Below are 22,289 nucleotides of genomic sequence, written 5' to 3' on the forward strand. Positions count from 1 at the left end.
TGTGAGGACACATGCGTCTAAGGCTGATTTCTGCTCTAAAAATCTACCGGATTAATTCTCAGTTTACCTGTTTCTCAGTCTGTCCAGTGAGGGACATCGGGGCAGGCACAGCAAAGAGTGATTTTTGGATTAAAAAAAAGAAAAAATTTTCCCATTTCTTAATCAAGTTGTTTTGTTGTTGATTTTAAGAGTACTCTATACATTATGGGTCTCAATTCTTTTTTTTTTTTTTTTTTATGGTACTGGGGATTGAACCCCAGGGCAGTGTGCATGCAAGGCAAGCACTCTACCAACTGAGCTATATCCCCAGCGCCCGGGTCTCAATTCTTTATCAAATGTATGATTTGGACATATTTTCTCACATTCTGTGGATTAACCTTTTTTACTTTATTGATATGTGTGTGTGTGTGTATATATATATATATATATATATATATATATTTTTTTTTTTTTTTTTTTTTGTACTGGGAATTGAACCCAGGAGCATTCAACCACCGAGCCAAATTCTCAGCCCTATTTTGTATTTTATTTATAGAGAGTGTCTCTCTCTTTTTTGGGTCCCTTACTTTTGCTGAGGCTGGTTTTGAACTCGCAATCCTCCTGCCTCAGCCTCCTGTTGGAATTACAGGTGTGTGCTACTGCACCGGCTTGATATTGTCTTTTAAAGGACAATATTTATAATTTTTAACAAGTAAAAAAGAGTAATTTGGGGGTTTTTAGTGTAGTAGACCTAAGACTTGGGCAAGTGCCTAATACAAGAAGAAAAGGAATTGTGCCCCTGTGTTTTCTCTTAGCAGTTGGGTCAGAGACCCAGAACCCCTCCTACTTTTACCTCCAGCGTTACCCATACATGGCCTGGTCCATAGGTATGTAGTACATGTTTCCTCTCCTCGTTTTTCTTCCTCCCTTGCCAACTCTGGCAGGTCCTGGGTTTGCCCCCCCAGCCCACCCTCTGCTCCTTCCCACCTCCTGCTACAGAGTAGCATAGTTCCTGAGGAAGGAGAGAAGTGAGGGTTAGAATATGGGTGTTTCCAGGCCTTCAAGCTATTGAGTATATCCCTTGAATACATACCCAGGCTCCTTCAGACCTCCGTGTCCCAGAGAAGCTATCCATGTGATTTTCACAGATTTCAAATATCTGTATTTCCTTTTTTTTCTCTCATTCCTTCATTCCATTTCTCCTTCCCACTCTTTTTTCCCACATCTTTTTTCCCAACATTTTGCTTCATTTTTCAGTTCCCCAGCATCTTCTTTCTTCTTTGCTGAAGTTTCCCATTCTCCCTCTGAACCCTCCTTTTCCCTATTCTTGAACCATTTTGAGTCCTGGCTGAAGACAGAAAAGAGAAGGCAAGCGGTGGTGCACACTTGTAATCCCAATGGGTTAGGAGCCTGAGATAGGAGGATAGCAAATTGAAGACCAGCCTTGGCAATTTAGCGAGACTCTCAGCGACTTAGTGGAACCCTGTCTCAAAATAAAAAACAAAAAGGAACTTGAGATGTGGCTCAGTGGTAAAGCACCTCTGGGTTCAATAACCAGTACAAAAAAAAAAAAAAAAAAAAAAAAACCAGGAAGGCAAATCCTCCTGTGGCTTTAGTAAGCCTTGGAGGCAATCCTTCTAGGAATTGCCTCTCCTCAGGACCTCAACAATCCAGGGCTATAGGTGCCTGATGGGGGATCCTCAGGCATTTGGGGAAAAGCAGAAAATACTGGCATCTCAAAGCAGCCTTGCAGTTCAGTTAAGTTGACCACCAACATGTAAGGAAGCCAAAGACCTAAACAGCACTAATGACACTAATTCGTGCTTTGCAATGTCTGAAATTTCAGTATCAGCACTCTCTTCCAAGTAGTCCAGCCCCAACTCAGGTCAGTGAGGTTTTCCTACAATTAAAAGTGAGGAAATGAACTCAAGTGTTGAACAACTGCCTAAAATTCCATCTAGCACCACACTAAAAAGCATCTCGTTTTAGATTTCATACCTATTTTATTGTTGCTGCTGCTGCTGTTGTTTTCAGTGCTGGGGATTGAATCCAGGGCCTTGTGTATGCTAGGCAAATTACTGGTGAGCTATATATTTTCAGCCCACATTTTTAGCCTACATTTAATCTTATTTTATTCTCATAGTAACTTTGTAAAGTGGACAGTAACCATGCAAAGGAGAATCAGCAGAGGTGAAATGACTTGCTTAAAGTCACACAGTAGACACCAAGCCCCAGAGCTCCAAAGGGAGAGGGAGAAGGGGAGGGGGAGGAGGAGGAGGAGGAGGAGGAGGAGGAAGGGTTCTGCACTGCCAGAGGGTGTGTGTGTGTAGGGAGGGAATGAAGCCCAGGACTAGACTGGGACACTTGGAGAAATCCAGGCTCCGCCTCCCGACCTTGTCCTCTGCCCGCCAGGAAGTGGGGAGCTTCATAGGATGGGGGTTGGAGAGCAGCCTCAATTGGACCCCGTGACAGAGTCTCGAACTGGGCTTACGCCCTGGGGTGGGGATTCTTTGGGAAGCTGATGGCCTTGAACTCTGTGCTTAGGGCCCTGGCTGGAGAAAAGCCTCAGAGACTTGGAAAACTTTGCCTTGGATGAATAAGGAAAGGAGTCAGAGGAACTGGGTGAGAGCTGGAGCAGTTCCTTCCTGGTGGGGTCAGGGTCCTCGGAGTCGACTGGAGGAATTTTTCCCAGTTCCAAATCCGAGAAAGACAGTAAGGCCCAGAAGTGGAGCGGCCCCTCCCGCCACCTCGAGGGCGGGTCGAGAGGCCGCCTGGGGCACGCCCGAGTTTTGTGCCGACAGTGTTAGGGATTCCCTGCTACCAGGAGGGGTAACCCAAAGCTTTCCCAGCCACGCAAGGGTCCAGGGAGGCCCGCGCTTTCTCTGAAAGTGAAAGGAGTGGGCGGGGGGGCGCGGCCGAGGCGGGGCCCAAACTGGAGCGGCTCAGGCTCCGCCCCGGGGCAGTCTCCAGCCGGAGGCGCTGAGCGTCTTCAGTCCCCGCCGCGCCGCGGGCTGGTGGGCTCAGTTGCTGCTCCAGTGCCGGGAAATGACCCTTCCCGGAGGCCCGACGGGCATGGCGCGATCGGGGAGCGCCGGGTCCTGCAGTCCCGGGCTGGAGCGGGCCCCGCGCCGGAGTGTCGGAGAGCTGCGCCTGCTCTTCGAGGCGCGCTGCGCCGCGGTTGCTGCCGCCGCCGCTGCCGGGGAACCCCGGGCCCGTGGGGCCAAGCGGCGTGGGGGACAGGTTCCAAACGGGCTTCCGCGGGCTCCCCCAGCCCCGGTGATCCCGCAGCTGACAGTGACAGCCGAGGAACCGGACCTACCCCCTGCCAGCCCTGGACCGCCGGAGCCGGAGGGTGACTGGCTCCCGGCAGTGGGCTCGCACCTGCAACAGCCACGGCGCCTTTCCACCTCGTCACTTTCCTCCACCGGCTCCTCGTCGCTGCTTGAGGACTCGGAGGACGACCTGCTGAGCGACAGCGAGAGCCGGAGCCGCGGCAACGTGCAGCTGGAAACAGGCGAGGAGGTGGTTCAGGTACGGGCCGCGGGGGCGGGGCCAGAGCCGGGCACCCGGGCTGCGCTTTGGGGACTCAGCTTTGAGCTCTTGTACGACCAACTTCTGTCCCACGGTTCCTGGGTTGAGGGTCCAATTCACACTATTAAGGAGGAACATGGGGGCCGGAGGGAGGAGCCAGGCGGACCTCTCGCCTCGGTAGTTTTCACCTCCACTCCGCAGACTGGTCCCAGCCGGGCCCTGGGGCGTCTAAGTGGGATGAGGAGTACGCGACCTGCCGTGGAGAACGGGCGAGGTGAGGGCTCATACCTTGGTGGCAGAGAGGTAGCTCTGGGGGATCAAAGGAGCCTTAGTCTTACCTCCTGAACCCTCGGAATTAGGGGGACAAATGAACGCTTCCCTCTCTCCCCGCCCCCTCTCGGTGCCGCGGCCCCACCCCCGCCGTTGCCACGGTTTCCCTCTCCTGAGTGGGAGTGGAACGGCGCTCCAGGCTCTGCTCCGGAGCCGCTGCCGTCTGCTCCCGGCGCCCGCACGAGGCGTGGACGCAGGAAAGGAATGCGCAGGGCTGGAGCTCTGGCAAGGAGCGGAATGCAGCCCACCTGGTGCGCACCCCAATGTCTTCGGTTTACAGCTCCTGCACGTGGCACAGGAGAAGGTAAACTGAGGCTGAAAGGAGACAAGAGCAGTATCTGTAGTCACTGCCTCTGGATAGTCTGGATATTCTGGAACCAAATTAGACCCTGGGATAACAGGCCAGAGTGCGGTGAAGTCATTCCTGGTGTCTGCTCCTTTAGGGATGTGTGCCTCCTGGGATAGCTGCCTTGTCGCCCTGGTTTTGACCAAGACCAAATTCTTTAACTGCACGCAGTCAGTGTGGAATTGTTCTAGATCCACATTACGCAAGTATCTGAGGCAGAAGCGAGGGGCGCCCCAGTGTCTCCAAGCCTGTCCAAAACACCGGGTCCTGAAGACTAGGGGTGAAAGCCGCGGACGCACGCTGGGGTTGCCTGGATGCTGCAGGAAGAGTGCTGGGACACGGCCTGGTCCTTTTGGACCGGAGCTCCGCTACACACTCGGATTGGACGAGGTGGGGGAGACCGACCATATAGCAACTTTCAATGGTTCCGTGACTCAGAGAACCTCGGAGATTTACAATACCCAGAGAGCGGTGGGGTTTGTAAGACACACACACACACACACACACACACACACACACACAAATCACAGAAGGAACACCCCTCCGCTGTCAGGTGTAGGCGCGGGGGCTCAGTCACGAGCCTGTCGCATCCTTCTTCCTCGGCGGGTAAGCTTACCCCCATGGATCCTGAGCCAACACTGGCCTATGTGTTTCCAAGACAGTGGAATATAGAAGAACGACGGACCCCTCCCACCCTTCCTCAACCTGAGCAGTAGGTAGGCTACTCCCCCGCTCAAATCTCTGACACCTGAGAGGCGGACTCAAGGAGAAAGGGCGCCACCAGTGGGGGCGCAAGGCACACCCCATTAGCCTCTTCCGCCCATGGGATCCAGCCAAGCTGCGGCTGGGGGTGGGGGGGTGGCGGCAGTATTGCCTGGAAGAGGTACCACAGCCCAAGCCTGCATGCAGTTTGTAGGCAGCCTCGGAAGACCAACCTCAGGTCGACCTCTCCCACCCCGTGTCTCTGCTTCTCCCGACGCCAGGAGCTGTTGCAGATGGCCGTTGAGGGCCCTTCTAGTTCCAAGGCTGCGTCTTCCAGGCCTTCCCAACCCCCAGCCCGGCGGGGCCTCCCTGAAGGCAAACAGCCACCACAGAGCAGATAAGCCAGGGGCTGTTGACAGAGGTTGCCTGCGTCCGCGTGGAAGGGCCCTGAACGGACTTTGCCTCACACCGCGGGTCCGCAGTCTGCACAGCACGCCCGCCCAGGCCACTTTTAGGGCTTCCCCTGGCAGGAAGCGGAACCCTCAGGCTGACTGTGAAGGATGCACCTAAGGAAAGGATACTGTGGCCCCACTCTAGGACTCTCAGATGGCCAGCCCCTTACATTGTAGCCTGAGCCGACCAAGGTCAGGGGAGATTCTGCCTGCTTTATTCTGGTGCATGCAACCTTCCTCTAGACCTCCAAACATCCTGTAAAGCCTGTCTAGAACAGGATATTTGGAAATGGGCAGCCTCTCTTTCTTTGATGGCCTTTCCTCTGGTAGAGGGAAGAGTCAGGGTCAGTGAAACCCAGACATGCCAAGAAGAGTAGTTGGAGGCCTTTCCCCAAGGGTAGTTGTCATGATATTCTTACTCCTGCCTCCTCAAACAATTGTGAGGGGTAGTTCTAGCAGAACAGAGGGTGCTTGGCTCTTGTTCATCTGTTTTTCTTCTCTCGGTGCTCCAGGCTAGGTAAGGAGACCTGGATGCTGTCCCCTTCTGGACTGAGAACCCCCACACATCACTTTCCACTAATTATAGAGTAGAATTTAGGTTAACAGACTTCTTTTTTAAAAAGCAAATGCCCATGGGAAGGTGAAGTCGTGGGTCAATTTATACCTTAGTGCAAATCATTCTATAAATTTAAACTGATTGCTCTCCCTACCACTACCACAGGGAGTGCTAGTTTGATAGGACAATTGGAACATGGGGAGGGTGTTGGGCTGGCAGAGAGCTGTATGACTGACTGGAGCCCAGAACAAAAGTGAAGACAGCAAATGATCTGTTTTGGTAGGAGATAGGCTGAGAGTCTGGGGTGATATGAGGAACAAGTGTCTTCAAGGCTTCCAAATAGAGTTTAGATTAGAGAGGGTCTGGTGCTAGTATCCAGCTAAGCTCAGCCCAGTAGCACATATTCCTTGTTCAGCCCTAGCAGTGGGGATTACCAGGGGGCCTCTTATGACTTCATCAAGGAGTGTCTCACACAGTCAGCTCCTCTGATTATTGCCCCCAGATACCCAGGTAGTTTCTGGCTGTGTGTAGGTTTCCAAGGGCATCTCCATGGAGGAAAGGCTGGGCCAAAGGATGGGGTTTTGGCCTCCTTGGCAGCTAGATTTCACTCTGTAACATTAAAAATCTGCTTTCTGATGCCCATACAATGAAAGTCTTACCTGTTCAAAAATATCTTCCCTGCCTTTGTTCATGAGCCAAAATTCCCACCCACTTACCAACCTAACCACCCACTGAAGAATGATTCTCCAAAGCCTTCTTGGATGCATTCATTTGTGAATGTATTATGCTTCATGGGGGAGTTATCTCCCTAAGATAGAAGATGGTAGCCAGTTGGGGTTCATGATATTTGCATCAACTCTTTCCACGCTTGACCATATCTGTTACTGGCAAGGGAGATAAATCCTGTCAAAGAAACCTCAGGAGGGTTCACCTGAAATAATGGGTATGGAAGCCCTTTGTTTCCTACATAGCTAGAACCAGTCATAGTGACTGCTGCTCTTGGCTCATGTGAGACTCACAAAACCAGGGTAGAAGAGTAGGTAATGGTTTATTTCACCTCAACTTGGGAGCAATTTGGTGCTGTTATCACACATGAACCAAGTTGAAGTATACCATATCAAACCCTCTTCACCCAGGCCTACCTTCCACCTTCCAGACCCCTCAATGCTTCCTTCCACATGACCCCAGAAGGAATCTTCTATCTTAGGGAGGTAACTGCCATCTTCTATCTTAGGGAGATAAGTCCCCCATGAAGTATAATACATTCACAAATGAATGTATCCAAGAAGGCTTTGGAGAACTAACCCAAGCTGCTTTCCCCTTTTACTAGGGTAGCTATAGAACTAGTTGTTATGCTATTGCTAAATTCACTCTGGTCCTACTATTCCCCAAATTTTGCTGACAGGCCCCTAAAACTGCCTGAAGTTCCCACTGTTAAAACCATGACTTTACATGAAAGCAAAGGTGTCTAGCCAGTAGGGAGAAGTCCCCAGGCTAATCTCAGTGTTCCCTCAGAGATCAAAACCCTCCTAGCTCCTTAAAGCTGCAAATCATTTTACCTTGTACAAATCTCTCTCTCTCATGTGGTACCCCCATTTTGACTCCATAAAGGGAGATAGGACATAGCATGAACTTTGAAACCTTCTGGAGAAACTGGATCAGGGGAGGGAGGTGGACAAGTAGACAGCTTCAACCAAAAATGGGGAGTTAGGGCCAAGGAATAAGGGGATGCTAAGTTCTCTTAAAGCTGGTGATATAGCTTAGTGGTAAAGCACTTGTCTAGTATCCCCAAGGCCCTAGGTTCAATCCCCAGCAGCACACACACACAAAATTAACTCCTATAAGCGTTGACTTTCTTCTGCAAAACGGGACTAATAATATCAACTCATGCATTTGCTGTGCCTGGGGATTATCATCATCAAGATTCCCAAATGGAATGTGAGAGAAGGGGGTCTGAGACAATGCTGCTGAATATATATGGTACATAAATAATCTTCCTGGAATTTTACTTAAGGATTTGGAGGTGGGGAGTTTTATAATAAAACTTGGATTTATTATGCAGGAAAATGCAAGCCTTGTATGTATTTAAAGATTTTAAAAGGGAGTTTTGAAAGAGATGTCATGCTTCTAGTGGGCTGCTTCTGGCTACACCCCCAGTTCCCCAGGGATTGGACATGTGATTACGCCCTACTGCGCCATGTAGGGACTTTAGTAGGAAAGCGAGAGCAACACTAAGGGAAGATGAGAAAGTGCCTGGCAAGCAGTCAGCAGTTAGTAAATGGGAGCTCATGTTAGGGCAGTCACTATGTCAACCCAGAGAACACAGACCTATACATATAACTTGTGTGGCTTCACTCAGCTAAAAAGTGACAAAGTCAGAACTGGAACCCACTGTTCACTCCCCACCCAGGGCTTTGTCACCAACTCCCCATGTGAAAGGCTTTATGATTAGCAGCCTTTCACTACTTAGGCCACCTCCTTTGTTCTCCTTTTCCCTCTTAGAATTTCCTCTTGGCATAGGACTGGGTTGGGAACATACACGTGTAACTCCTTTAAATGGCAGGCATCCCTGTGAGAAGGCAATAGACACAGATAAGCAAACCTGTGCACTTCAGAGAGCAGACATAGGACTACTGAGTCCCAGGTAAGAAACAGAAAGGTCCCAGTTGTCTGCTTTCAGGATTGGATGAAGGCCTAAGCAATGTTCATAACGCAAGGGGTACATCCCCCCAAATCTACTTCTCTCAGTCAGTTTTGTCTGACAGGTATTCAGCTTTGCTTCCTATTTTCAGGCTTAGATTTCTGGGTTCAGATCAGAACCAAGGGTGACTTGGGCTTCACCAACAAGCGAGGAATGCATGGAATCCAGGGACAACTGAGAGTCTTGAGGAGATGCAAAACTTTCTCAGGCCCTGGCAGGCTGGCATCCATGCCCTAGACCCCAAAAGGTTGATTCTGTTTGTTCCCTAAATGAAAGGAACTGAGGTCCCTAGTGAATTAATTGGTGATCCAGATTTGTCTATCTTCTGCTTCACACCACGGAATGAGATGCCCCAGGGAGCTGAGCGCCTATCACACCCAAGATTCATTTACTACTCCCAACAACCCAGAAAATGTAGTTATTTCTCCAATTTATAGATGAAAAGACTGACGCACAAAGGCTTGTTTCTCAGGCCCTAGAATCTTCTGAAGCATTGATAGAAATGCAAATTTTTGGCTACATCCCAGACCTACTCAGAGTTTCCCTGCAGTAGACTCATTAGAGCCTCAAATCTATAACAAGGGTGGTCATCAGGTTGTTCCCATGCTCACAAAAGTTGAAAAACCTTGATAGTGCAATTTAGTAACCCACCCAAAGTAACTTCTGAGTGGTAGAGCTGAGGCATAAACTTGAGCTTTCTGACATTAGGTCCAGGGCTCTTTTCAGCTTATTGGAGAAACTGAAATCAGGTTCTCTATGTCTGCCTCAGTGCCCACCACATTGCCCCACAATAAACTCCCTGAATGAATGGATGAGTAAATGAAATTGTGTGACTCCAGCTGCTTCCACTGTGTTGGGGTCAGGACAAGGCCCTATTCCAGTGGAAAACATTTATGCATTACTGAGACACCAGTTTGCAGACTGGGCCCGTGTTGCTTTCAGAAAAGCCACTGGCAAAAGATCCGGACCATGGTGAATCTGCCAGTCATGAGCCCTTTCAAGAAGCGCTATGCCTGGGTGCAGCTGGCGGGACACACAGGTAAGTGAGAATCACTGCCGGGGACCAGTGCGTGGGGAGGGTTACTGAGACTGGAAGGGACTGAGTGGCACTAACTGGTGCCCCTCTGCAGGGAGTTTCAAGGCTGCCGGCACGAGTGGACTGATCCTGAAGCGCAGCTCGGAGCCTGAGCGCTATTGCCTGGCGCGGCTGATGGCTGATGCGCTGCGTGGCTGTGTGCCCGCCTTCCATGGCGTTGTGGAGCGCGACGGCGAAAGCTACTTGCAATTGCAGGACCTGCTTGATGGCTTCGACGGACCCTGCGTGCTTGACTGCAAGATGGGTGTCAGGTTTGCATGCCCTGCTGGGCCAAGAGGAACCAACGTGGGCTAGGACAATCGCTCAATTCAGTTCCCAAGGCAAGTACTAGATTGGGGTCCTGGTGCCCGCACCTCACATCCTGTTTCCTGTCTGTGCTCCCGCAGGACATACCTGGAAGAGGAACTGACCAAGGCCAGAGAGCGGCCCAAACTTCGGAAGGACATGTACAAGAAGATGCTGGCGGTGGATCCTGCAGCACCCACTGAGGAGGAGCACGCACAACGGGCTGTCACTAAGCCTCGCTACATGCAGTGGCGGGAAGGCATCAGTTCCAGTACCACGCTTGGCTTCCGTATCGAGGGCATCAAGGTGGGCCAGGCCCACTTTGCTTTGCACCTCAACGTCTGGGCCCTTGTTTCATCCCAGCCCCTTTCGGCCGGGCCGGTGTTCTTCCCCCTTTTTTGAACACTCCACCAGCAGCACCGAGCGACGCCCTCTGGCGGCGGGTCTCACTGTCCCTAGAAGTTAATGTCCTGGGAGGTATTGCTGCCCTGGCATGATTCTCTTCCCGCCACCCCATGCGGGTCAGGGCCCCTGACACTCCCTGCCCACCTCCTTCAGAAAGCAGATGGCTCCTGCAGCACCGACTTCAAGACTACACGAAGCCGAGAACAAGTGACTCGCGTCTTTGAGGAGTTTGTACAAGGCGATGCAGAAGTGCTGGTGAGAACCTGATCCCAGAATCCTGATATGTTGAAGCATCTGAAACCAAGGGTGCCTCCTGGTCACCTGTTCTAGTGCCTTTGCCTATGTGACTTCCCCTGGTAGCATTTATTTAATTGTTGTAATTGCTGTATTTCCTTCCCACCCGAGCCATGCAGGGGAGTCTCACAACCATATTTGCCAAGCTGAAAATGCATCATGGCTCCTAATGTTAGCAGGACTTCCTTAGCTTGTAAAATTAATTTGCCTACTCTACCCTCTCCAGAGGATGTATCTGAACCGTCTGCAGCAGATCCGAGATACCCTGGAGGTCTCTGAGTTCTTTAGGAGGCATGAGGTAAGAGGCTAGTGTGCTCAGGTGCTGGGTCTATGGTGGTTAGAGTGGGAAAAGAGTTGTGGGACTTCTTCAGGAAAAGGCCTGACTGTTGGGGCTTGGCAGGTGATTGGCAGCTCGCTCCTGTTTGTGCATGATCATTGCCATCGAGCCGGCGTGTGGCTCATCGACTTTGGCAAGACCACACCCCTTCCCGATGGCCAGATCCTGGACCACCGGCGGCCCTGGGAGGAGGGCAACCGTGAGGACGGCTATTTGCTGGGGCTGGACAATCTCATTACCATCCTGGCCAGTCTTGCTGAGAGATGAAGCCAACCCTTTGTCCCAACACTTGGGCCAACAGTCAGACAGATGTGGACCTGCAGCTGCATCCCCACTGTGCATGCCGGCAAGAGACAGGAATACCGCTGGGCGGGCAGTTCATTCAGTCCTGCAGGGCCAGGTGCCAACCACTAAGGGAATGCACTGCCAACACCCAGAATTGGCCTCCACTGAGCCCCAGTGTTCCCAGAGCTTAATGACACTAATTTTATAGGAGGGGAGGGGAACCATGGGCTCCTTCATCAGCCCAGCTCTTCTGAGGCAGCTTTGTACCTCTCCAGAGGGGCCAGGTAAAAAATTTTATTTCACAGGTCTAGACCTATTGGTCTAACTTCCCACACTACAATGGACTCCTCTTCCTAATAAAACTCAAAGACTCAGTTTTGTGACTCAGGCCTCATCCACTCCCTCCTCTGGACTCCTTTCCTCAGTTCTAAAATCTTTCATGTCCACTCAGATCACTGGAAGGTGTAAAAAGAATTTTTTTATTAGAAATATCTACGGGGTTGGAGATAAAAGATGTGGGGAGAGGGTAATCCACACTCCCCACCATAACTGGGGTGTGAGAGAATGGCTTCTGGTCCCAAAGACCAAAGGCTGAGAGTAGCTAGGCCCTTCCCCAAGAGGCCTGGGGCTGGTTTCTAGCATAAAAGTCCAGTGCTGCCAGGACTGCCCTGAGACAGGTCCAGACATACAGCACAGACTGCAGGGGAACAGAGGCTACTGGACTAACAAGGCACTAGAAGCCTGGAAAGGGGTACAGGGAGGAGCAGTTGCTAAGAACAGTGCCTGAGTCCTCAATCAGGGTCCCTTGGGACCCAAGAGCCATAGGTGGGATTCCAAAGATTCTGAGGTTGGAGACCTCGGGATTTGAGGGGCTTGAGGCCAGAGGACAGGTGAGGGACAAGAGGCTTCCTTCCCCAGTTTTTCAAATTCTCTGGACTCAGGTCCTGGGGTTGTGGGGATCTTAGGCCCTCCAAGGACCTGTTCCCCAGGCCAGAAGCCCCTTCATCCTCCAGAGTGGGCTTCAGTTCTGTTGGCAGTGGTGAATTAAGCACATCAGGGTCCTGTAACGGGAAGGTAGGGGAACAGTGGGCCACAGAGTAGTTTTGGGGCTTTCTTCCTGACTCACAAGGCCAAGCTGGTCAGAGGGGTTATGGGGAAAAGCGTTATTAAGAGGCATACCTGAGTACAGTATTGAAGGCGCTCCAAGATGCTGGCAAAGTTGGGGCGGAGTTCAGGTTGATGCTGCCAACACTGGGTCATGATGCGGTACCTGGAAGAAGGCAGGAATTTGTGGCCACAATGGTCTCTAGGGACCTCCCTTCCTGGATAGCGCTCTAAACTCACACAGGTCCTGGACAGCCCTGAGGAGGGTCCATCCGGCTCCCTGCAATGATGAAGTCCAGCACCTCTTGGTTGGTATGCCCAGGGTAGGGCATGTAACCCAGTGAGAAGATCTCCCAGAGCAGTACCCCAAAAGACCTGCATTGTAAGTCGGAGAGACAAGTGAGGCCCATCAGGTCCAACCAACCCTTCCCACAAACCAGGCAGCCACCGAAGGACAGGATTAGTTTCAAAGCAGGGTAGAAAAGTGCAAGGGAGAATATCTTATCACCAGGAGTCTGTCTTTGATGTGAAGATCCCCTCCAGAAGGGCCTCTGGGGGCATCCATTTGACTGGGAGCAAGGCCTGCCCTGCCTTACGATAATAATTGGCCCTACAGGAGGGAGGAGAGTGACAAGTTGTTCAAATACCATCAAGGTGCTGTTAAACCCCCTTGGAGTAGCAGTTTCCCATTTCCCCAGGCTTCACACCGGTAGATATCTCTTGCCATCCCAAAGTCCCCAATCTTGGCAACACGGCTGGGCCCAGTGCAGCTCAGCAGACAGTTCCTGGCGGCAATGTCCCTGTAGAATAGGGCAAAAGATCTCTCAGAATTGAGAAGCTCTGGCCCTTCCTGATCTATTTCCTTAAAAGTTATGTGCAAGAGTTATTCCTTGGGGAATGAGTTGGGCTGGGAGTCCTCTGAGCCAGGATTGCTCCTGACCTGTGGATGAAGCGATTTTCCTCAAGGTAGTGGCAGCCCTGGGCTATGTCCTGGGCCAGCTGCAGCAGGTCCTGCATGGCCAGAGGTGATGGCTGACCCTGGATCAGGCAAAGGACATATCAGTCCATGCAAGTCTGTGGACACATGTGACAGAGTCTTGAGAGGGCTGGAGGGCTGGAAGTAGTGTCTCACCAGGTTGGGACGACTCTGCCTCAGGAAACTCTTCATGTCCCCTCCAGACATCAGTTCCAGCAGAATGAGGCGAGGCACAGCCCTGAGGCTGAGCCCCACACAACGCACGATGTTCTGATGGCTGAACTTGCTGAATCAAGTAGTGCACATACCCCATCACCAGCAGGGAGAGAAACATGTTCTAAGTTCTGCACAAATGCAGAGGACCCTGTGTCCCTAAATATGCTACCTCTTAACCCCAAAATGCAGGGGAGGCCATTTCTGCAGGTGAAACTGGGCTTTCCCACCTCTATGCATAAGCCCCAGGGGCACCTGATGATGAGCGCCTCCATGAGAAAATCCAACTCATCTTGATGAGAGCAGAGATCTGGCAGAGTCTGGGGAGGAAAAGCAAAGTTCTGAGTTCCTCTGGAAACCATGAGTGCAGTTCACCATAGCTCTAGCAATTGTCCATCCTTCTGTGGTGCCCTGTTCTCCTACAACCAACCAGAAGCCCTACCCCCTCACCTTGATTGCCACCTGTAGGGGGCTGGAGTCCCCAGGAAGGCCAATTACCAATCCCTCATACACTTCCCCAAAGGCACCGTGGCCCAGGGCTCTGCAGGAAGACAGGTTGGAAGAGAGTGGGTAGCTGACACAGAGAAGGGTCCCAGAGGGTTAACTGCTTTGTCCCATTATGTACCCTGATGACCCTATTTGACCTCTTTCTGCATCATGGATGTCTCCAAGCACAAGCCCTAGAAGAGTGGTGCTAACTCACACAGAGCTAAGGCAGAGAGCAGACAAATGGAATGGGAGTTGGGGTGGAAGGCTGTGATAAGGCCTTTTATTTTTTTCCTTTGGGGATTGAACCCAGGGTGCTTTACCACTGAGCTATATCCCTGGTCCTTTTTATTATTATTATTATTAATCTTGAGATAGGGTCTTGCTAAGTTGCTAAGGCTAGCCTCAAATTTGTGATCCTCCTCCCTAAGCCTCCCAAGTTGCTAGGATTACAGGTGTGTGCCCCCACTCCAGGAGATGAGGCCTTCACTTATGGTGCTGCAAACACCCTGGAAGGGTGGCAATCCTTGGGCTCCAGAAGAGTCATATTCTAAGGTCCTTATCACTCCAGAATTGGGGCAGAGAGCTGATCCTGCCCTCTTTCCTTTTACAGCTTCTATGGGCCTTCATCTCCCTACACAAGAGGTATAAATTGATTGCTCAAATGCACTATAGTGATCCATAATCTACCACAGGATGAAGAAGATCAGAGGTGGGGATTCAGAGCACAACAGTTTTCAGAAAGTGGTGGAGGACTCACCTGAGCAGAGTGACATTGGCTGGGGAAACCTCGGTGAGCCCTGGGGGCAGAGGCCACGACTGGGTCAGACCAAGCCCTACCTGGCAGTAATAGGGATTGGGGGCTGTCCTGATGGCAGAGGTTCGAAGCTTGCTCAGCTCAAGCTCAGGATCTGGCTGCCTGGACCCCCATAGGCCCTGCCACTTCTTCTGGTTCACTGAGAATAGGAAGAACACAGGTATTCCCTGTACTTGTCCATCAATCCTACTCTGCCTCCCCCTGCCTAGGACACCTTCCAGTTGCCCATTCAAGTAGATGTTTTCCCCAGGCCTCTCCAGCTGTTTCTACTCTTTGAAAACCAGAGGAGTCTGCTGGAGGGGAAAAGGGGTTCTGAAGTCAGTCACATATGACCCTGGGACCCATTACAGCCCATCACGGCTCAGTGGAGAAGGGATAGCACTGGATCAGCCATACCAACTAGATGCTCCGTACCCAAAATCAGGACTCCACACACCATAAGGAGGCTCAGTATCAAGGTCACCACTACAGCCACTATCAGAACCAGTGGGCTTGAGGGGGTTGGCAGGTCTAGAAAGAAAGAGAAAACTTCAACGGGAAGTTCCATGTCCCTCTACCCTTAACCATGCTTCAAAACTCAGCTCAGTGTAAACTTTTCCACAATGACATTCCCAATTATTTCTAGACAAAAGCAAACTCTCCCTCTTGAGAACCCCTAAAACACTTGACACCTCCCATTGCAACTGTCATTTTTAGATATATATCTATATATCTATTTCTAAATATCCATCTCACCTCCCACACTGGCCTACACACTTCTTGAAGGCAGAGCAAGCACTGATCCATCTGCAATCCCCTGCCTAGTATCTGTCACAGTGCCTGGCATTCATCAGACATCTATATCATCTTTCCCAGTGCCCTGCTGCTCCTCTCAGCCTGAAACCCAGAAGTTCAGACCTGGAAAAAAAGGCAAGACATACCTCTGCAAGTGATGTTATCCACAGCTAGCTCCATGCCTTCTGGGCACATGCATTCAGTCAAATGGAGCTCAGCCTGCCACTGGCAGTCTTTCAAAGAACAATGACTGCAATTGTGGTGCCTTCGGATTTCCACCTCTCCATGGTTCTCTATGACTATGAATAAAATAACTGATATGGTGTGGTGGGGATGAGGATTGTGAAAGGAGTTTGGGGGCATAGGTCTTTTTCCAACCATGTGGTTAATTCTCCCCCAGGAGTTTATTCTATCTATCTATCTATCTATCTATCTATCTATCTATCTATCTATCTATCTATCTATCTATCTATTAGTACTGGGGATTGAACCCAGGGGCACTTAACTACTGAGCCACATCCCAGCCCTTTTTATTTCTTTATTTTAAGATAGGGAACTCTTTAAGTTGCTTAGGGCTTCACTATGTTGCTGAATTTAAGGTTGGCCTTAAATATGTGATCCTGCCTCAGATTCCCGAGTCACTGGAGTTACAGGCGTTCACTACCATACCTGGCTAGGGCAGGAGTTTAGAGCAAGGAGTAGCATTAAGTACCCAGGGCAGAGGGGGAGCCTGGAGGACTTCTGTCAAGCCTGAATATTCCCAATTCTGGGACCCTTGATTCCCCAGGTATTTGAATAGATTTCATAGCAAGAGAATACTTGACAAGCATTCCAGAATGTCCATACTGGTATCACAACCAATAGCCCACAACAATGTCATTCACAGTACAGAGCTGGTGAGGGGTGGGGGCCCATACCTGCCAGAGGCTGCAGGTAGAGTTCACTGCTGGGGTGTATGAAAGATACCCCATCTTCCCCATCAGCCCAGAAGATGTCAGTCTCTGAGGCATCACCCCCTAGAAATTAAGAGTGATAGAAGGTTTGAATACAAAAAGAGTGAGTAGAGTGAGGGTGGGGGGAGGAAGGGGCACACAGCTGTCTCATAGATGGGAAGCTGGAATCTCCCTCCTGGTGGAAACCCCATTGTCCCCTACTCTGTAGCCTTGCCATCCAGGTGCTAATTTGAGCCAATCAACATATGCACTACTTACATGACTTACTTTTTGTGGGAGAACACCTAAAATATATTCTCTTATTTATTTAAAAAAAATTTTTCTCTTGGGGCTGGGGTTGTGGCTCAGCAGTAGAGCACTTGCCTAGTACATGAGAGGCCCTGGGTTCCATCCTCAGCACCACATAAAAATAAATAAATAAAATAAGGGTATTGTGTCCATCTACAACTAAAAAAATTAATATTAAAATTTTTTTTCTTAGATTTAGGTAGACACAACACCTTTGTTTTATTTTATTTATTTTATGTGGTACTGAGGATTGAACCCACACATGCTAGGAGAATACTCCACCACTGAGCCACAGCCCCAACCCTTATTTATTTTTATTCATTTATTTTTGCAGTACTGGGGATAGAACCCGAAAGGCACTTTACTGATAAGCTACATCCCCAGAACATCTTATTTCTTGAGACAGGGTCTTGAAATAATTGCCACTTAAACTTGCTAAGTCTAGCCTGGAACTTGGAATTCTCTTGCTACAGCCTCCTGAATCCCTGGGATTACAGGCCAGCACCACTAGTACCTGACTACTCTCTTAGCCATATTGTAGAATACATTGCTATTAACTGTGGTCACATGTTCTGCAGTAGATCTCGAACTTATTCTTCTTCTTTTTTTTTTTTTAAAGAGGGAGTGAGGAGAGAGAGAGAGAGAGAGAGAGAGAGAGAGAGAGAGAGAGAATTTTTAATATTTATTTATTTTTTTTAGTTCTCGGCGGACACAACATCTTTGTTGGTATGTGGTGCTGAGGATCGAACCTGGGCCGCTCGCATGCCAGGCAAGCGCGCTACTGCTTGAGCCACATCCCCAGCCCCTCGAACTTATTCTTCTTAACTGAAGTTTTATATCCTTTGACCCCATCTCCCCACTCCAACCCTTATAATTTGCATTTCCAACAACTTTATTGGTACTGAGGCCATTGGTTCAGGGAATCACATAAAATTTTTACCTTAAACTATTTCTGCTGGGTGGGGTGGTGCAGACCTGTAACCCCAGCTGCTAAGGAGGCTGAGGCAGAGGAATGCAAATTCAGAGCCAGCCTGGCAACTAAATGGCTCTAAGCCATTTAGCAAGACCCTGTTTCAAAATAAAATAAAAGGGCTGGAGATGTGGCTTAGTGGTTAAGCATCCCAGGGTTGAATCCTTGGCACCAAAACAAAAACGAACAAACAAAACAAACAAGCAAAAAAAAACCCAAACAAACAAAAAAAAAACTATTCCTGTCTTTCCGCCTCCTGGCTCAGCTTGCTCTCTCAGTGAGTTCTAAATTCCACAGACTGCTTCAGCACAAGGAGAGGACTTGTGATGGAAAAGGTCCTGGATTAAACTGCAATTCTAGAGGAGACCTGTGGCATGTATGATTTGCAATTGATTTGACCTCCTTTTCTAAGAGCTCCTGCTCTGGTCTGGCACAATTAAGCTAGGAGCCTTTCCCACCTATCCTAAAAAGCCTGTTCCCAGCATAGAGGCCCTCCACAAGGATGCACCTACCCCGGTAGCCACCGCCTCCTCCACCGGCAGTGCAGGCCCCGCCACCGCCCCCGAAGCCGCCGACTGCGGCCCAGCCGAGTGTAGCCCTGGCCTCGGCACATCCCTGGCCGCCCTCTGCCCCTTCCTTCAGTGAGCGGCCAGACTGCGGAGAGCGGGCCTGTGACGTCCAGCCGCCCCCTCCACCTACAGAGCGACAGCAGGATGATTGGCAGTGGGGGGTGGGGAGTAGCCCCCTTGCCCGCGGTGGTCCCGCGCCCTCACCTGCCGCCCCTCCTCTCCCGCCGCTCCCTGGCGCTGCCGGCCGGTTTTCCAGTTTCTCTGGGGCGGCCTGAGTCCGGGCTCGGTCCTGCCGCCTCAGGTAGGCCCGACCGCCGCCTCCAGCAGCCACCAGCAGCGGCTCCAGCTCGCCGGCGCGTAGCTATGGGGCCAGCAGCGCGTTTAGAGAGGGCGCCTTCCCTGCCGTCGAGGAAGGACTCCGGCCGGGCGAGAGCTCCCGCTCCAGGGCCAGAGGAGAGCATGGGCTTCCTGCTGCGCCCAGGTATAAAGGGACCTCAAGGGATGAAGTAGAGCTCGTGCGTGTGAGCCCCGGGTAGGAGGACAGGGACCTCAACGCTGGGCTGAAGGGCAAGCGTGGCCAGCACGGGCCATAGCACGTACCCGGAAGACGTAGGTGGCGCCCCCTCCACCCCCACCACCTCCCGCCCAGTGCTGCGACCCCCGGACTCTTTCGGTTTCATCAGCCGCCGCCGTGTGCTCTTCAGTGGACTGAGACTCTCCAAGACAGACGAGTTGGCTCTCCGGGCTACCCTGCGAGAGCCGGGGGCAAAATCAGCCTGACCTGGGACCCTCAGATCGCTGAGGTGTGTGAGCACCGAGGAAGGAATGCCCCATGGCCGCCCCGATGGCCACCCCCATGACATCCATCCCCTGTCCTAGACACTCGAACCACCTTTTTCCTTCTGGATCCACTTACTCCTGGACAGGCGTCCTCTCCCTGCTGCCCCACTAGGATATACAGCTGCTCCCCACGACCTAGGGAGAAGATCCCTGAGACGAAGACGCCATGCGCCCGCGACAGGTGGTTCTTGGCGCCCTTGCCGCCTGCGGCTCCGTAGGCTGAGATCCTGAGGGAAGAGGGCGCTGAGTCCCTGGCCTTTGGTCCGGGAGATCTCCAAAATTTCTTATCCAAGGAACTTAGAAACTGTAGTAGACTCTGAAGGGATGGGAAGACTAGGTTCGCACACCAAAACGTTAGATTTTGAATATATTGTAATGGAGATGGCAGGAGGCTCAAGCCCACGTTGGCGCCGCTGCTGATTAGGGGCAATCATCTCGGCCATACTAGGCTCCAAAGTACATGCTAATTCAGTGACTATGGCTACTCTTCCCGTGGTCCATTGGAAGGAGATACAGTCAAGGTCGCCACGTTAGTTATTGCAGCAGAATACTCTAAAATGCAATGTGATGGATGGGCACGTGGCCTTTTTTTCTGTTACTGTAAAACCCCAGACTAGCAGGTCACCACCACCTCTACCCATCCCCAACACTTACAGATACTGGCCGGTGCCTGGCGCCCGCCACAGCTGCACTCCTTTCAGAGGCCCTTCAGCCCCCACGGTCACCATCACGCTGGTCCCCTCGTATGCCCAATCACATTGTGTTTGTGTGGGGCCCCATCGGCCGCTGGCCCCGCAAGTGGAGAACAGCCAAGGACCCTCGATGCCTGGGAGCAGGGAGTAAGGAAAGGGTTGTTGAGCCCCTGGCCAGGCCTAGGGGTCTGAGATTATTGAATGGAAGAACCCGCGGAGCTCACCTAGAGAATTTGTGGGGGAATCTGGCTCTAATCTGTTAGGCGGGGCGGCCACTTTCGAGTCCCAGGGGCTTGGAATTGGTAGCGGCAGGGGCGAGGATGGAAGAAAAGGCGCCTGGGATTCGGCGCTGCAGCAGAGAATGGCGCCTGAAATGTGGCAGGGAAACAGAGGGGTTGGGAAAGGGCGTAGGATATTAATCCGGCAGGGCTGGGGGTTAAAGAGAGACAATAACCCCTCTACGGCTCTTCGCGGCCACACCCCTAAACACTGCCCAGCCAGTGCACACTGAAGCCTGGAAGCCGGCAATAACCCAACTCGGTCGCCAAAGCCTCGCGGGTTGCCGGCTGATCACCTCTACCAGGTTCTCCCCTCAAGAGTCCTTTCCCCTGAATATCTGAGCCCGGTTCTGCAGCCCTCCCCGTTTTTCTTTACTTAGATTAGAGGCCCTACTCCCAGGCAGTGCTAACACACCAGGGCTTGTTCCTGGTTCCCAAGATGCGCGATAGGATCCTAGGATTTGGGCGCGTCTGGCGCTTCTCCGCCTGCACTCCACAAACGTGGAGAGCTTTAGCCGCGAAGGTCCAAAGCCTCGGTAAGAACCACTACGCCCTGGTCTGTCGCGAACGCTGTCCCCAAGTCTAGGAAGGTGCCTCTGGTGAGCTCGTTCCTTGACCGCCAGACAGCACTTACCCGCAGCTCCGAGCCACAGCAGCAGAGGGCCGGAGCAGCCCATAGCAAGTTCAGTCCACCCCAGCTGATGTTGAAAGCTCAGAACTTGCCACCACAGCAGGCAGCACAGGGTAGTGTCCAGCGGTTGGTGAGACACCCCCGGGACCTATTGTCTGTGGCCACGCCTACTTCAGACCCCAGAATGTGAAAGGAGGAAAGGGCGGGACGTGTGGGCAGTTAGGTCTCCGTGCTTCCGGGAAGAACCTTGTGGAACCCCCACCCTGGGGCTGTCTCCAGATCATAGAGTATGCGTCTGGCTGCCCCAGGGGCTTGTGGTGGTTTTGAGATAGGGGAGGAAATGCCCCCATGCCCACCCTTTTGAGACAACAGCCTAAAAGGCAGCTAGCCACAACCCAAGCACTCAGTAGGGGCTTCTAGGTTTCTAGGGATAGGAGCAATGGGGACTGTGCAGCCATGGTGATGATGGTGGTGGTGTGTATACCTCATGGGAAATACTCTTTCTCTTTAAATTGCCCCTACTGGGCATGATGGTGCATGTTTGTAATCCAAGCAATTTGGGAGGCTGAGGCAGGAGAGTAACAAGTTCAAAGCCAGCCTCAGCAATTTAGCCACACCCTAAGCAATTTATCCAGACCCCATCTTAAAATAAAAAATAAAAAGGGCTGAGGGTGTAGCTCAGTGATAAAGCCCTGTAGATTCAATCCCCAGTACAATAGGATACAATACAATAAACTGCCCAAATAAGGCTGGGCTTGGTGGTACAGGCCTGTAATCCCAGCAACTCAGGAGGCTCAGGCGGGAGAATTGCCAAGTTGGAGACCATATTAGCCCAGTGATAGGGCACCTGTGGGTTCAATTCCTCAGCACCAGGGAGAGTGGGGGAACTGCATCAAGTAAGGAGGCATCATTACTTGTCTTTACTTAACTTTCAGTGCCTTTGTGACTGCAAGGCTGAACCTCCCTGATACCCTCAAAATACAATTCTATTGCCCTTTAACTCTGTGCATATCTTTGTACTGTGAGGGGGTAAAGACTAGACAGGATGTCCTAAGACCTGAGCACTAGTATTTCAACATTAATCAATGGGCAAGACAGCACAGGCTACAACTGCTCTGAGATGGTATCCCCACCATCTGGAAAGTCATATGAAGAAACTGCTCTGTAAACAAGGTACCTGTACAGGTGGGAGGGCCACTCAGCTTCAGCCTTCAGGTGGTTGTGTGTACTGAGTCCTCAATCTGTTGCTCAAAATGCAACTTTTTTTTTTTTTTTTTTTTTTTTAAAGAGAGAGTGAGAGAGGAGAGAGAGAATTTTTAGTATTTATTTTTTAGTTCTCGGCGGACACAACATCTTTGTTGGTATGTGGTGCTGAGGATCGAACCCGGGCCGCACGCAT

The 22,289-nt window shown here is 51.3% G+C and overlaps 2 protein-coding genes across 2 annotated transcripts; one reads left to right on the forward strand and one right to left on the reverse strand.

Moving 5' to 3' along the window:
- The first annotated feature begins 3,015 nt into the window (after window positions 1-3,015).
- Itpka (inositol-trisphosphate 3-kinase A) lies at window positions 3,016-11,290 on the forward strand. The gene is made up of 7 exons (XM_026392687.2): window positions 3,016-3,510; window positions 9,540-9,636; window positions 9,728-9,944; window positions 10,080-10,284; window positions 10,537-10,638; window positions 10,904-10,975; window positions 11,078-11,290. Exons 1-7 carry the CDS (start codon window positions 3,025-3,027, stop codon window positions 11,279-11,281), a joined length of 1,383 nt encoding a protein of 460 aa, XP_026248472.1. The 5' UTR covers window positions 3,016-3,024; the 3' UTR covers window positions 11,282-11,290.
- Window positions 11,291-12,090: 800 nt separating this feature from the next.
- Ltk (leukocyte receptor tyrosine kinase) lies at window positions 12,091-20,936 on the reverse strand. Its single transcript, XM_026392486.2, has 20 exons — window positions 20,894-20,936; window positions 20,206-20,349; window positions 19,944-20,115; window positions 19,366-19,516; window positions 19,050-19,199; window positions 18,654-18,810; window positions 18,393-18,575; window positions 16,587-16,685; window positions 15,816-15,968; window positions 15,310-15,405; window positions 14,839-15,034; window positions 14,043-14,133; window positions 13,848-13,912; window positions 13,536-13,665; window positions 13,344-13,441; window positions 13,111-13,203; window positions 12,912-13,013; window positions 12,644-12,778; window positions 12,479-12,569; window positions 12,091-12,360 (listed from the first exon to the last, which is right to left on the reverse strand). Exons 1-20 carry the CDS (start codon window positions 20,934-20,936, stop codon window positions 12,091-12,093), a joined length of 2,619 nt encoding a protein of 872 aa, XP_026248271.2.
- Window positions 20,937-22,289: the final 1,353 nt, after the last annotated feature.

Source organism: Urocitellus parryii, chromosome 6 (genome assembly GCF_045843805.1).
Source record: "Urocitellus parryii isolate mUroPar1 chromosome 6, mUroPar1.hap1, whole genome shotgun sequence".
Classification (NCBI taxonomy): domain Eukaryota; kingdom Metazoa; phylum Chordata; class Mammalia; order Rodentia; family Sciuridae; genus Urocitellus; species Urocitellus parryii.

Excerpts from the sequence above, each read along its gene's own strand:
- Itpka (XM_026392687.2), top strand. The coding sequence starts at position 3,025 with ATGACCCTTCCCGGAGGCCCGACGGGCATGGCGCGATCGGGGAGCGCC. Across the intron at positions 10,285-10,536 it reads TCCGTATCGAGGGCATCAAG|AAAGCAGATGGCTCCTGCAG; the intron begins GTGGGCCAGGCC and ends CACCTCCTTCAG. Across the intron at positions 10,976-11,077 it reads AGTTCTTTAGGAGGCATGAG|GTGATTGGCAGCTCGCTCCT; the intron begins GTAAGAGGCTAG and ends GGGGCTTGGCAG.
- Ltk (XM_026392486.2), bottom strand. The coding sequence starts at position 20,936 with ATGGGCTGCTCCGGCCCTCTGCTGCTGTGGCTCGGAGCTGCGG. Across the intron at positions 15,406-15,815 it reads GGATAACATCACTTGCAGAG|ACCTGCCAACCCCCTCAAGC; the intron begins GTATGTCTTGCC and ends CTTTCTTTCTAG. Across the intron at positions 12,570-12,643 it reads CAGGGCTGTCCAGGACCTGT|GTACCGCATCATGACCCAGT; the intron begins GTGAGTTTAGAG and ends GCCTTCTTCCAG.